The following is a 15,887-nucleotide window of genomic DNA, read 5'->3' as shown; positions in this document are numbered from 1 at the left end:
CTTGAGCGAGTGACGCTAATAAAAGGCAAAGGGTGTAAAGAATATCCTGTCTTGGTTGGCAATATGAGTTGTTAGACATTTGCTTATCATGCTTTGATACTAATAGTTTCAGAATAATTTCGATCTATACTTTATAATGCTTATCAAGCTTTTCGACTAATGAATCTGGATGATAACGATATAACTTATTTTACAATTGGTTCTTAAGCGATTCAATTATGTTTCTTTATGATATTTAGTAAGTTAATACATATTTCGCTTTCTTAACCCCAACATCTCCATCCGAATCTTTCAAATTGCAGTAATACATTAAAAGAAAAATAAATGATATGAAATTTATTCGAGAAAGGGAATGTATTTGATCTTCTTTAAAATCCTCATCTATACCAATTTTTATAACAAAGTTATCTTAGTTAGCTACCTCATCATTGTTTGTAAAAAAGTTACCTTCTGTTGGTGAAGTTCACCATGACCAGGTGAGATGTGTTGCTGTCACCCACATTTTGGGTGACATGGAAGTTAACATGATAAATACACGAAGGTTAAAATTTCGTTTCGTTTATTCAGTTTAAATTTAGGTAAAAAATAAAAGAAGTTTAAATGCACCTTAAAAAAAACAAGCATATTTTATACAATTTGCTTAAATATCTAATAACTCCTCACACGCAACTATTAGGGTGACAGCCGTTATCATTTTGGGTAATAGGCAAATTGAGCACAATAAGAACGGTACAATAACACGAATATAGGACTATTATGAATACTTCTGATTGTTCTAGCAAAATAGAGCAATTTTTTCACTAGATCGAGAGGCACGCCATTCTGTAGCGATTCCTGTGAGCCGAAGGAGAGTTTCGTTCACAAGGGTTTAACAGTCCACATGTTTAATGTACACTGGAATATTAATCATTACTTATTTACATTGGAACATTACAGATAGGGTAAAAGCTTCACTTAATGAGTTTTGGAATCAAATTCTACAAATGAATATCGTCACACTAGCAAAGTATAATATGAACCGTTGCTGTTGGTCGGCATTGCGATCATTTGTACAGCTTTTGACAAATTTGCACCACCGGCGTACCGAAATCTGATACGGAAGGCGATGGATTGGATCACTTCGCCACCGAAACACCATGGAGACGACATCCTAGAACCGAACCATATGAGCTGCTAGATCCCAGTAACGGATGCGTGCGTTTGTACGGTTTAATGGGCAACGAAGTGTTTATCAAGTCGTGTAACGAATTCTCCGAATCAGCCATTGTACGCCTTGGTACGGGGAGTCAACGCGATGTGCTTTGCAAGAATACCATTAAACATACGGTGATACGGTCCGAAAGTGAAAAAAGAAAACGAACAGGGCGTCATGATTTATGGCAACACCGTGTGTGTCGTACCGGGGGCGAGTGTAACGTTGGTGTAAAGCTTAGGCACCGTCAGCATGGCCATAAAACGAGCTAGGCGTCTCCATCGGCACAGAAACCACCCGCAGGCAGAGCGAGTGCATGGGTATGGGATGAAGACAAAAGCTCCGGTGCGAATGGGAACACCAACATCACCACCGCAACGGGGAAGACGTTCCGGGCGTCGTCGCCGTGATTAATGCTGGAAGTATTTTGCGTTCCCTCGAGCGTGTGCTGTGTTTAGTTTACCCGGTAAGTGGATTCCGCGTGCGAGACTGTAGTTGCTTTCAAGCGGGGCAGCTAACAAGCACGGCTCGATTGGTTTGACGCTGTGAACCCGGCGTGTCGTTTGAAGGTTTGAAGATGACCAAACGATGGCACCGTTGAGCGGAGTAGACACCCGTGCAATGCCGGTGTCATGGCACTTACACCATGCTTATGAAAGGTGGCAAATTACCTCACTCCAATGGCCAGACGCATTAAAACCGTGCACCCCCACACAGCCACCCACACACACACAATAAGAATTTCAAACTGCGCGAAAAGCACGGCACAGCAAGTCATTCACCCACGGGGGCAAGGAAAAAAAAAGCGTCAAGAGCCATAGAACGCGTTGGGTGCAATGGTAGTATCGTGCCGGGTCGAGTTCTCATTAGCAAAACGCAACACCGAGCACGCTGAGTAATTGTGATGCAGACACACCGGTGCAACATTGTCACTGTGCAGTGTGCGAAAAGATTAGACCAAAAGGTAAGGAAGAAAACAACAAGGACTTGGCAGAAGCATGGCAGACTATAGCTGTCAACGTTTGCCAACGTGATACATGAGACACAGGCTGTGACGAAAACGAAACAAAAAAGATTACACCATTGCTGTGTGAGATGGTACTTGTAAAATCGTTGTTACCGCGATAATGAACGAAATTTGAGCCGTGTTTCGTTTCGCATTTCAAAAGGTAGATTTTCTGGCCAGTAACGTGGCTGACGAGGCGTTGCTATGAGTGGAAAGATCAGAACAGAGCGAAAGACCCCGAAGTTGGGTTCAGTTATAGACAATTGTTGTTAGCTGTTGATGATGTTATTGAAAGAATAAATACGATAAGCTCAAAAAATTGGTTTGTGATAAATTGTTAAGACATTTTTCTAGCTTAACCCAAGTACTGATTTAATTGACCAAACGTCGTCTTGTTTTGGTTAATTTCATTCTAATTTCCTTATATTTCATTTAAGCTCCTGGTCAGTTTCGATGTAAAAATGGTTTGCCCTTGGTCTACCAACCATATTTAAGATAGGATAATGGAAAAGAACTCAAACTTAATGTTTTTATTTAATTTATTGTAATATTTTATAAAGATTTTTTATTAAAAACAGAAATCAATATCTCTATAAAACACATTAAAAAATTGATGCACACTATTTACACTTGACGTCCTCTGATATGCATATGCCTCACACGTTTTGCACAAACGATTTTTTTATCTTTACAGTAATTTATCGATTCAGTAGCAATGTGATTGTGGATTTAGCATATGATACACGCTTAGGTTCTTAAAATCGTAAAGCGTACTTTGCCTTTAGCGTGCGAGGATTCGTGAAAACTTTTCTACACTTCTTTTCTTCAAGGATAATTGATTAATAATATTTGCGTAATTGCTTGCTAAGTATTTTCTACAGCTGTGCGTTTCTGACGGTTTCATATATTAACCACCATATTATATATTATACCATATTATCAATTGTTACACCCACTTAACTGTGAATTTAGGATTGAGCTGTTGGTTTACTCAAACGTCTTGTGGCAGCTTTTGCTTGCTTTTGCCAAAAACTTGCCGAAAATGCATAAAATGTTTCCATTTTACCTATTTAATTTAGTTTAAGAACTAGAATTATACTTTTACCAATTATACACAAAAATACCAGCACTGTTCAAAAACGCCAATGTCACAACTTCTACCAAGGTAAATATAAACAAGTACAGGTGCTATATAAAAAACATAAACCAATCGTATCAAATTTGTTGCCGACCAACAAATGTTGCTGAAGCTGTCATATCCACTCATTTTGCCAGCGGTCTAGCCAGCATCTATACTAGACCGTTACCTAAGCAAACTGTTGATTAACTCAAACAAGGTGTACATAGAAAAAAATAGATTTTGTGGCAAAACTTCGGGCGACAGCCCGATGGATTCATGCAGTGGACTAAATCAATGGCAATAAGTTTTATACAGTCTATAGATGAATTCGTAAGCGGTGTTATTTTCCATCACTTCTGCGGGAAATTCAACGAAACGGTATGGAATTGCTGATCTAACCGTACATTCGTTTTCAACTAGAAAAACGTGAAATGATTCTCAGAAAAAAAGTATGCTGAATGCTGAACGCGATTAAAAATACGTACCATGATTAAAATAAAATCCAGCCACTCCTTCTCTCCTGCGAGAATGCGTCGACTAAACAGTGGAAACTGCTGGAAGGCACACGAAAAAAAGCAGGTGTTCCCAATTTCAAAATGGATCAAATTCCCGCCAACAACCATTATCTGTTGTTAATCTTCACCATCTAGCAGGCTGTGGTAAAAACAACAACAAAAAAAAAACATGCAAAAAAATCCCTTGGAATAAAATAAAATCCCCAAAACAGTGGGCAAATATTCGGAAAGCAATTCGTTGCGCGGTGAGAAAACGGTTTGGTAAGGACATTGTCCTCGGGCAGAATTTTAGCAGCAGGAAAATCACACGCACAGAAGCACGGCCGGGAAGGTATCGTCCTATCAAACGGCTTCCGTATTACACGCAAAGCGAGTGATAATCAGCAACGGGTGTCCCCTACGGGTGACGACTCTCGTGCTTCCCGTTTTTCCCAGTCGGCGCTCGGCTGATGCGGTTTTCGGTTGAAGTGTTTACAGTTCGTCTCAAGAGGTGACGTGCTATCGCGTATCGTTTTGTTTTGGTATACATGTACGTGTGTAGATTCACCGTCGTTCGCTCGCATTCATCTCCTGGAGGGATCCACCTCAGACGAGCCGCATTTGAAGGGAACATCTACTAGCCAACGTCATCCTTCACCGGGAACACTTCAGCACAACCGCAGAAACAGAACCGCGGAACAGTACTGTGCGCGACACGCGTGCGCCAGCTTAACGTAGCCCCGCAGTATCGGAGCAGAGCTAATGTGAAAACTTTTCTACACCATCTCGAGACATCAGCAGTGGGGTGGGGTGCGCTGTACAAGGCCTGCTCTGTTGGAAAGCTGGAAGGAAGTGTAAGAAATAATACACTCATTTCGTCCGTGCAAACAACCGTGTAAACATGGAGACAAAAGGGATACCAGCCGTTTGTTTGAACCTCGTGCTCCGGGAGAAACTCATTCACAGTCGGTACCTTCCGGCGCAAGTTCCGGCGAAAGGGTTCGGCAAGGTGAGGTGAGAATACGAGTGCGGTAAGTATACCACACATTTCCACCCCACGAAAGTATCAAGTTTCGTCTGCTCAGCCCCTGCAGACGCCGGAGCCGGAGAATGGCGGGAAGGGTGATGTCTCGGCGTGTAAAACTAGTTCGCCTACCCGCCATTCTATTTCACGCTCTTCCATTACTACACGCTCGGCAAAGGAAGGATCTTTACTCTACGTCAGTTCACTCTCTTTACGCAACTTCACATCATGCATGTATTCGACCATTCGGCACACTTCATCAGGGGTTTTTTTCCCCTCCCCCCGGGCATGATTCTGCGACGCGTTATCGTTATCATCCCGGTGTCCCGGGGTGTGCGGAGTAGAACGAGGGAAGGATTTTTGTTGGAGTTTGATAATGAAAAGAAACTCTGAAGCTGCGGGTGCACTCGTTGGGCGCAGGGTGCATAAAATAGTCGTCATAAAATTTTTAATAACCGAGCACCGCCAGGACCTTTCGCAGAAGGGCACATGCGAGTGGGACGCAGGGGTTCGGTACCGTGCTCCACACACTGCCGTGTGACACTTGGCGCTTTGTTGGTTGGCTTTCCCTCACTACCACGGTCTATCGGGGCGAAACGTACGAAGGACCGGTAGCTGTACAAAGTGACAGCAAGCTGCACGTTGGGATTATGAATCGAAACCCATCACAGTGCGCAAGAAATGCAAGAAGTGCAGTGTACCGGCACAGTGCCACGATTCCAGTGAAAAGAGTTGAATGAATTTTTGAAGAGTGCTACCGGCTCAAATGAAGCTTCAATGCTCCATCACACTTTTCGCCAAAAGGATACAATTGTCCAACGGTGGGACCGAACGGTGGCGGTACGCGGAACGCGGGCACCTTAATTACAATAATTGCACGTCTGGCTCCATTTTCGGACCGGAGTTTCGGTTTTCTGTGGTCCGTCGGGAGGGGGGTGTAGAGCGCACAGGCACAGGACTTTAGAATTCCTTGACACGGTACATACGGTTCGGTGCTGGTCGCGAACCGTTACCGAGTGACATCCTCATAGTGTTTCTCTGGCAAACCATTGAAGAAGAGAAGCGCATCAAAAACACACACAAACACAAAATAACAGAGAAGTGTACAGATGTCAAACGGATTCTGGATTCCAAAAGAGGATACCCACCTGCATGCTTAAACCCTCCCTCAGCCCACACACCGAACCGGGCAGGTTGAATTTAAAACCGTGCATCATTTATGGGATGCAGAACTGTTTGCAGACAGCTCGCTCGGGTGTGCTGCGTGTTAGGAACGACCTACCGTGCTGCCCCATTCCAGGCAGACTGGCGCTTCCGAAAGCGTCCACTGCCAAGCGTGCCACCAACGCAGTGGTTTTGTGAAGTGCGGTGAGAGATTTGTTTTTGTTTTTTTTTTGCACAGTTGTTGTTTTGTTTGCCGCCTGTGTAGTTGTTACCCTGCACTTCTTTATTTATTAGAATGCCACCCTTTGCCCGTAAAGTGTGTGTAGCGCATGGTGCCACCAGTTGGATGATGATTTATGCTGCCACCGGTCGTTAGCAGGGGTGGGTTTTGAATTCCTTTGCTGGTAGTTATCTGTTGGGTTTTCTTTTTTGTTGCCGTTCTCCTTTGCTTGCGATGGGTGTGCATGAATATGCAGGGGTTATTGACATGTCGGTTCGTGTGGCAGTGTTTGCGTTTTGATCGGTAATGGTATGGTGTCAAGTGTGCGATAGAGTTCGCGTTCGGGATGCAAATGATGCTGCAAACACAAGCGTTAGAGGCGTTGTGTCGGAATATACCCCTAACGTTGAGGGGAAAAAGACCATCTATGAAAGGTTTTTTCCTTTGAATGTGTATAAATTCAAAAATGAGAAACTTTCTTTTTATCTCAAAAATTGGTATCTGACCGTTTGCCTAAATACATACCAAAAACACTTAATTTTATAAGTAAAATAGGAACAAACCAACATATTTCAAAAGATAATTTAAAAAAAACTATTTGCGCATCAGAATTGCTTCGGTCTTCCATTATGAATTCCCCTGACTTCAACTTGAACTGTAATTTATAACTTATACTTATTATTGAAAGACTCCTTTATCGCGAATTAAAAATACTTCGTAATCAGAAAAGTGAAATGTGTGTTTATAAAATTTGGTTAAAAAAACTATGACAAATAACGTAATGGTGAATTTTTAAAGTTCGAGCAGCGAATTTTGTTGTTGATAATTTGTAAACCTTTTTTGCTATAAAACAAAAAGGAACTTATTTACGAAAATGAGCATTTATGGCCGAGTACACTTGGTATATGACGCTCTTCCACTGTTCAGAGAAGGAATTTCTCCATGCCAACAGAACAGAATTGTACTTTAGAATAAGTTTCCAACAGATTTAAACAATACGGCTTGAACGTGCCATGGACGAGCGATATTGATATTTTATCAGTTCTGATTTTTTTCCATAATTCATAGCTTTATTGTATTTATTACCATATTCAGTTTCAAATTGTTCAAAAGGGATGAGATATTTTTTGCGAACACCTACAATAAAAATAATTATTTGTGCTTTTTTTAAGCCAATTGACGATAATAAAGGGAAATACAATGCAGTCAATATAGAAGTTGAATTGCTATACATTGCAAAAATTTAACATTCAGCTGGGCGAATGACTGGTTGAAGGAGAAATTACTTAAATACTTCAGTAAGTTCATTGCTTTTGCTTTTAAAAAGTTTTCTTGTGTTGTCACAGTAGAACCGATGAAATTAGAATGAGATTTTTGGGGCTTGGGTATGCCAATGCTTTATAACAATCATATCAAATTAACGGTTAACATGTGTCCATTATGCCAGATTGGAGGATCTCTAGACTTCCGAGTTAGAAATTACTTAGAGTATGTAGTTATTTTTTACAAACAAGTTCACAGTTTGTCTGCTATTCTGCTAAACTTACCATAATTCACCTTTTCAAACTGTTTGCCATAAAAATACTAACGATCTGGTGAGATAGGTTGCAGCGCCTCTGGTGACAATACTTGGAAGGTTATGACAGTGATTGGCTGACAGTCGATCTTATGTGTCGTAGTAATTCAGTAGTTACTAAACCATGATGATCAGTTTAGAGGTTGATTCGTTTTAATTTTATAAGCTTTTTAAGACCCCCATTTTTGTAATAGTGTTTATTGTAAATTTTACAACAACTATGAGAGAAATAGATTAAATCAAGAGATTTGATGCAGCAAAATCCTTGTAAAAGAATTTGGCATCTTCCGGTGGCTCTCGGAAGGAACAAAAAATAATATGAACAGTAAACGCTGTACGGTTTTGATTTCATTTCACGCCGTGCGCCATTAAAGTAATACGTTTTTATCTCGCCTTATGCTTTCGGGAAGGAAAACGTACCCAGATGGGTTATATTTTCAAGCCACAGCAAAAGTAAAAAGGTTTGCTACGAGACAACTTATAAAAAAAAACACGTTATATACTGTTTTTTACCGTGCAAAAGAGAGCAAAATGAAGTATCAAACAGAAGTGCCCAGCCGGTAGCGGCGCAGTTCCATTTTTGTGTCAACATGCCGGAAAAGGTTCATATTAATTTTCCCACTGCCGTGTACGAGTTGGCGCTTCGGCACTTGCTAATGAGCACCAGCTGGCAGTGCGATGCGAGTCAATGCTGAGAGTTGAAAGTTATTTGGTGAAGGACCAACGGAAGCTTACAACCCAAGCCATCCGCGTTGGACGTTGGGTGCTTGGCTGTGTGTTCTGGTTTTTCTCTCCGCCGGTAGTGTTAGTAGTATAAAAATGTAAAAGTTAACTAAGCTTGAATGTACACTGTGAAGCTTTTATAAAAAAAAACTCCTGAATTTCGTAGAATGTAAACCGATCGGAATGCTATGCAGAAAAAAATTGGATGTTCCCCGTGGTGGTCGCACTTACCTATTACGGTCAGCTTTGCCTTGGCGCGGATCAGCGTGTGATGCATGTAAGGGCCCACTTGGCACTGATATTCGGCGTCATCCTCGAGCGTGACGTTCACTATCCGCAGGTTGTAGATGCCCTGGCCACTGTCACCGAGCACCGAGTACCTGGGATACCCCGGTATGCTCTGCGTGAACCCTATTTTCGGTGGAAAAAAAGAATGGCAAAACATATAAATGGAGATTACATTGTAACAAAGAATGGGCGCTGATTGAAAGGCCACACTGATGCGGAGTTCAATTTTCGTTGACCATCAATTATTTTTCCACTAACCCCCAACCCGGTGCGTAACGATGCATTGTGCGATGCATCCCGCTACTTGGAAATCTACTGCTAGAAAGTATTCACATATTTTCCATGGTTAGCGAACTAAGTCAAAGACTGCCTTTTTCGGTACCCATTGTAGTGTGTTGCTACTTGCTAATGGTTTCCCATTTCTCTTCCATACACAACGTATGTCACGGGTTCCAACAGTCGCATACAACAGAGCAGTGATTATCATTGCCATCCGTTCGGCATTCCGGCGACACAGCCGCACTACTTTACGGCAGTTTGGAGGGAACTTTGTAGCAAACCGAGCAGTACTGCGAATGCTGACGGGCCAATGGCCTATCGGTGACGATGGCCGCCCCGTAGTGGACCATTAAGGGCTTGGTTTCATTAAGTGCGCGCCATGATGGTCGACGCGTGACAGCGGGTGATGGTGGTTGGAAATGGAAATTTTATGAAATTATTACTTACCCAACGCAAAACCATCCTTGGTCCACTGCACCGAACCGGCTGCGTTGTGGATTTCGCATCGCAACAGCGCCTCGGTGCCCTCCGAAGCGACCAGATCCACCGGTGTCAGTCTAAATTTTTGCTGCTCGGCTGTGCAGTGCAGCACCATCGGCAGCACTGGAATGAGATGGAAACAGGAGCAGCAGAGAGAAAAAAAAAAAAACTGTTAGAGAGAAACCGTCTATTAGCCAACGAATGCTGGAAAGTGTGTCTGGACTGGCCGGTCCATACTGAAGTGCGAAATGCTGCGGGAGGTTTTTCCGATAGACACAAACTGGTTTTACGATGGGCCTGTGGTTAAAGGGAGGCCCACCTCCCACTACTGGTACATAATTAGAAGATTCTTTCGAGCTAAGAATGGGGCTTGTGCACGGTTCAGTGAGGTTCTGTGAGGCGATGGAGATTGCTGCCAAATGTGCAGCACCAGCCGCAGCAGCATACTGTCGTAATTGAATGACGCATACGGAGCGGACAAACAATTGCATTGTTGCATCGGCTCGGATGCATTTGATGTATCAGGTTTTTTTTCGGGTGCGTTCGGTGTAGGGTTCGTAATTAAGTTACAATTACTTTCATGACTTTCGAGCTAACTGGCAAAAAGTGTCAGATTGTGGCGCACATGAGTAGCGTTGGAGACTTGCAGATAAAAATAGAACAAAGTTTGCTGATGAAAATTAAGCGTCAAGGAATTAAAATTTTAGTGAGAAATTATTAAAAATTACCATTATTGTTAAAAATTATGTTGAAATGGTTTTTACTTTACTATAGAGTGTCGGAATTCGATCTGAAATTTAATTGTACCATACTAATCAAAATCTGAGGTTTTGATTCCGGGACTTTGGAAAGGAAAAGGATATTAAGGATGATACATTCGTGAATGAAACATTAGTATTGTACTAGGATAGTATTCTTTTTCAAACATAAGAAACCGTGCCAAAAGATTGTTATAGGTTTAGCAGTGTATTTGCTGCAAAACTTAATCAGAACAGTACAAAACTTAATCTCTAAAAGGATGTGAAAAAATTAAGAACTCCAGTTGAAGAACTTCAATAACGACCCTTGATCTCAAAGTGTATGAAGTTTGAAACTACGTCGCATTCGTGAGCTTCTTTGTAACGTTAAAAGTAATACCAGTGCACTTTAGTAATGTTTTCTCTCAAAAATACCATTTCAGTAATCTTATAGACGGCAATACATAGTTTTTAATTCCCCGATTGTCTGGTGATATTCGGCTGCGCTTGTCGAGAACATCACCTTAGCGCAAAGTTTCGCTATTGTAATTACAAAAAAGTTTTTTGTGTGTTATATTCCATTATTTACATTTCATTTACAGCAGTGCTGCTATGTGTCGAGTGCAAACCACCGTGTAAAGAGCTTCATTTATACCATCTTTACACTTCGTTACAGTGCACACCGTACCGGGCGTTTAATGTGGAGTTTCATTTATTTTTTTGTTATTGTTGTGGTCTTTTGCTTGCAATGCATAATTGCATAATTATTCCCTCGTTGGAAATCACTTTCCTATGCATGAAACAGTAGTGGGTCATTTTTTTGTTTCTTGCTTATGCTGTGTCGCCACCCGAGCGGAGGATAAAAAATCTATTCAACACTAACAACACGACCGATAATCACACATACAAGGCAGGTGTATTTGATTTTTTTTCTTCATTCTCTCCATAGTTTGTGTTGGGCTTGTGTTTCGCAGCATCGTTATATGAAAATGAAGTGGCAACACAACCGTAGACAAAAAATAGCTTCGCCCACAAACATACACAAAAGCAAGGTTGAATCATCCACCGGATGTAAACTACGAACCTGACACGTTCAACTGCAGAACTGTTCCAAAGTGCTACCGGGCACCGGGTGCCAATCCTCCAGTATCCTGCGGTAGGACCGGTAAAAGTTAAAATTGAATTCAAACTTTCCAACGTTTCCCAACGAGGTCCGGGTGGAAAAGTCACAAAAAATGTGTGCAAACAGGGAACTAAAATAAAAAAAAAAAACAGGTTACCAACTCTACCTTACCAGGTGGTAAACATGATCAAAACGTGAGGCCAAAGAGACACAAAAACTAGCCACCGGTAAGAGCGGGATAGAAGCAGTTTGCCCAGATAGTCAACAATTAGGAAAATCCTATCCGAGTTGCAGCCCTACAGGCACTAAGGGAAGGATTTTAAGTGAGTAAAAAAAAGAGAAGGAGCCATCAACCGGAAAACAAAGGAATGTACAAAATGGTTGCGCATCCTCACACTAGAGGCCAGCTAGGAGCGGAATGGGACAATGGCTGGAAAGTTGTTCCCAGACAAGTGCCAACAGACCGGCTCAAAAGGTGTCTGTAAGCAGCCCAGAATCAAAGCAGTTAAAAGGTATTAATTTGACAGAAAAGTTGTAGTGCGAGTTGATGGTCTTTTTAAGAAAAACCGGAATGGATTCGAAACGAACGGATCTCACTCAAACGTGCACGTTCATAAGCTTAAGTGCAATGCGTGTGTTTTATGCGAAACAAAACAAACTTGACAAAGCTTGCCGTCTATGAAGTTTAATTGAAAAGATGTTGTCATTGTAAATGATGAGAAAACTCTGCGTCTGCTTTTGATCACAACATCCCACCTCGTTCCCTCCACCGGAGTAGATGGCTTTGGCGTATAAGAGTTCGCTAATATAAACATTGCCGTTTGAACGGATGGAGCACTTTCTTCGGGCTGCTTCTTGTGCGTGGAATTATCTCGAGAAATGTTGACACATGCAAACTCGATCAGGGTGTCATTCAGGGTGTACGTTGGCACTGCACTGGAAATTGCTATTTATTTGTAGATTTTGATTGAGATACTACGGCTGCTGCTGGTATGATCTGATTAGTTCGATTGGATGCACTGTGGGCTAAAGATAAAACCGAGTGCTGTGGTTTCGCAGCTGTGCAGCTCGAGTGAATGCAAACGCATCAACGAGTGTGGTGTATCCTTTTGTGCGATGGATCCCAATGATTGCAGTCTGTTTGTCTGCTTAGCGTTAGCCAAGCGTTATTACAGATACGGACAGACAGTGGAGACAGACAAACAGGGGTGTGTTTAGTGTAGCCGAACCAATCCACACCGTAATCTTGGGGTTCTGGAAGATTCTGCTTACTTTATCCGTTTCGATGGGAATGAGCTGAAGATGCAGATGCTGCTCGGTAAACAGAAAGGCTTGATACTTTCAACCAACTGAAACCACTTTGAAGCCATCGTTTCAGGATGAAGATGGATCAATTAAACGGCAGGGATATCTTAATGTTTTAGAATGCTTTTAAAGAGGGTTTTCCACGCGTTAGAAAAGCTTAAATTTACGAAATTAATAAAACATGCATATTTGTAACAACTCATACACAGCGCCTCCTTACATTGCAGATATTGAGATTGTTTAAAAACGAAAAAAGAATTATTGTTTTGTATGAAATACATTAGTTAGCGTAAGAAGTTTATAAGCTCTATTTTTTTGTTTATTCGTAATATATATAAAAAAAATAGATCGTTTTATTGATTCCGTATCAAAAATGCCAACAAATATTTTATTTGCAGTGCACGAGTGCTCCAATATTTGGGTGACAGAATAATATCAGTGATTGTTTAATTCCATTTTCAATAAGTAAGAAGATTTGAGAGCATATTTTAGAAAAAAGATTTCTAATTAAAGCTTTAAAATAATAAAAATAAGTTTTTATAACTTATATTGCTGTATTGAATTAATTTTAAGTCAATCCAGGTGACAAAATACATACTCAATTCAAAGATAAGAATGAGGAAGCTAATAAGATGTTAAAAAACTTAGTGTGATGTCAGATAAAACTGAATAGTCGACAAAAGCTCAAGCAAATCGATTGAGCTCCTAAGCAATTAGCTAACTATACTATAATAACTGACGCTAGTGTTTGTGTTATGGCATTGAGGTCCAGAAATGTGATCACCGGGGTATCAGAAACTCACAATAAACAACGTTAAAATGATCCCACCAACTTCTATGGAAAAGCTCAGTATCATCTCCCGATTGTAGTTGTACTTGTTGAGGTATGCGCTGGTGATGTTCAGAATGTGTTAGTTCTGTGTTTTTTTTGACATAGTGCAGTATGAGTAAGCGTCATTTAAAATCGCAACGAAGTAAGGTAAATTAATTAACCCATAATAATTCCGGTGGGTTTTTAAAAGATTCCACTTCAACATTAAATCATGTTTTGTGTGAAATGAAATTGGTATACTAAGAGCTCTATGGGAATCTATCCTAAAACTTCCGAAATACTTCGCCAGACATAATACGATTTCAAAAGCAATAGAAATATACGTTAGCAAAATTCATTCCTAGATTATGCACCAATTCCAGGAAGAAATTGTTCACCAAACACTGGTGCATTTTTATAGCTTCAAATAGAATTTATTGTTCATAATTAGTTTCGAGCAAACGTTTTGAGTAGCTTACTCTCGCCTCGGTGGCTTATCCATTTTCTCCTCTCTTTATATAATTTAAACCCACTCCTGCATTCCACGGTGCATTATAGCTTGAGTTGTGTTGTGTTCCATTCCATTTCAACTGCATTTGCATAGTTTTCCGGTGCGCTTGTTGAAACACCGCATGGATAAAAGCATCCTCAAGCCAATGAGTGATAATACCCACCGAGCTGGGCGAAGACTCCGAAACGTTTCGCTTCCGGGTGTGTTGTAGTTACGCTCCATTTCGGTGCCCGCCGGCAGCAACTTATGCACTTCCGATGCAAGTTGAAGCTGATTCACTCACGTCCCGGGGATGGATACTTTCAGTCGGGTCCGTTTTTCAGCTGTCAGCTGGATCTCGTACGTAGTACGAATGAAAAACTGGTGGAATGGATAGTGCGGAACGCAGGGCACAATCTAATGATGCATAAAAACTTGCAGCTTAAGAAACACACCGAGACTTCTGACCGGCCACAATGGATGATGACGCTAGCTGTCCGTGTTGTTTGAGATCCCTGCTCGGGCAAGGAGTCTCTGGTTCCCGATTTTACCCCCAAGTGGAAGTGGATACATTTTTGCTGACTGTAAACGTTGCTTGGAAAAAACTCGCACCCTTACAAAATAATGCTTACCATTCGGTGGTGTACACGGCTCGTGGATACGGGAGAAGCTGCAGAGTAATGTAGCATCTGACGCTGAATAAGCTCGCCCGGTCGTGCAATCAACTGTCCGGGCAGGGATATTATTGAAATCATTTTGTCTGCCAGAACCAGCAGAACAATTTGACCATCCGGGTAGCAATTTAATTTTATTTTTTCACGCCGCTGTACAGCGCACACTGTACAAAAGTGTTGTTTGGTAAAGAAAACGTCATTAACGTATTCATTACCTACGTTTGTAGTGTTTAAAAACATCATAGTTGTCTGTTATTTTACATTTTATTTTTTTTTCAATCGCGGAAGAACATTCAAAATAAACACAAAATTGCACCATCCATTGCGTTGCGTACAGAACCAATTGCAAATAAAAAACAAACCGATTGATCTCATTACGCTCACGAGTATGTTGCAGTGCGAACGAAATGAACGTTCGGAGAAATCTTTCAATAAAATGCAGCCATATGTACATTTTGGATAAATTTTGTAATTTAATACTTGTGCTCAATCATTCAAATGCACATGTTTAATTTTGCATACATGCAGCTGGTTTCAGCAATAAAGAAAACAAAATATTTGCAATGTAATACATTTTAACTTATAATGCTTCGGTGCAACGGCAAAAATGGCTGGCAGGCTTAAAAATCAGTTTTAATTGCATTTACATCAATTTTTCAAGAGTTTCAATCAACAACAACTGCAGCCGGATATCAAACATGTACATTTTGTTAACTGTTTTAACTGCTTGGGTGAAAAGTTCCAACAATTCAACACACACCAACGGAAAGAGCCGGCACCATCAATCTTTTCCATCACCTTCGACGTTACACATTAAAATAGATGAATTCGAAAAATAAATTTAAAATACGATACTCGCACTTTTAGCCTCCGCAAAGAAAAGCAGATAATGAACGCGCGACGGAAAGGAATTTAATCTCCCCTAACGATGGTGACGATGATCGCGAGTGTTTGCAGGGAAAGATGTACGTACTTCCGGCCATTTTGTTTTCGCGCAAATGAAAGAATCTTGTATTAAATCTCTCACGGCACGTGGGCGAGATAATTGATTCGCTGGAAACTGGCTGCAAATTTTATTTCTTCATAAAAATGTTAAACCTTCGAGCGTCGAACGAAACGAATGTCATCCTTCACGTTGCCAAACATTACATGCCGCTTTCCATTACAGCTGATATGATAAC

At 41.1% G+C, this 15,887-nt stretch overlaps 1 protein-coding gene across 1 annotated transcript in view; it reads right to left on the bottom strand.

The window, feature by feature from the left end:
• The window catches only part of LOC128718695 (nephrin-like), a 114,743-nt gene that overhangs the window by 78,359 nt on the left and 20,497 nt on the right, over window positions 1-15,887 (bottom strand). Inside the window, exons 2-3 of the mRNA XM_053812314.1 lie at window positions 9,534-9,689; window positions 8,751-8,930 (exon numbers count right to left, since the gene is read on the bottom strand). Coding sequence (XP_053668289.1) covers window positions 8,751-8,930; window positions 9,534-9,689 — 336 coding nt within the window. The remainder of the gene's footprint in view (window positions 1-8,750; window positions 8,931-9,533; window positions 9,690-15,887) is intronic.

Source organism: Anopheles marshallii, chromosome 2 (genome assembly GCF_943734725.1).
Source record: "Anopheles marshallii chromosome 2, idAnoMarsDA_429_01, whole genome shotgun sequence".
In the NCBI taxonomy this organism is placed as follows: domain Eukaryota; kingdom Metazoa; phylum Arthropoda; class Insecta; order Diptera; family Culicidae; genus Anopheles; species Anopheles marshallii.
Note: the sequence above shows the minus strand (reverse complement) of the source record. Positions and strands in the feature narration are given on the sequence as shown.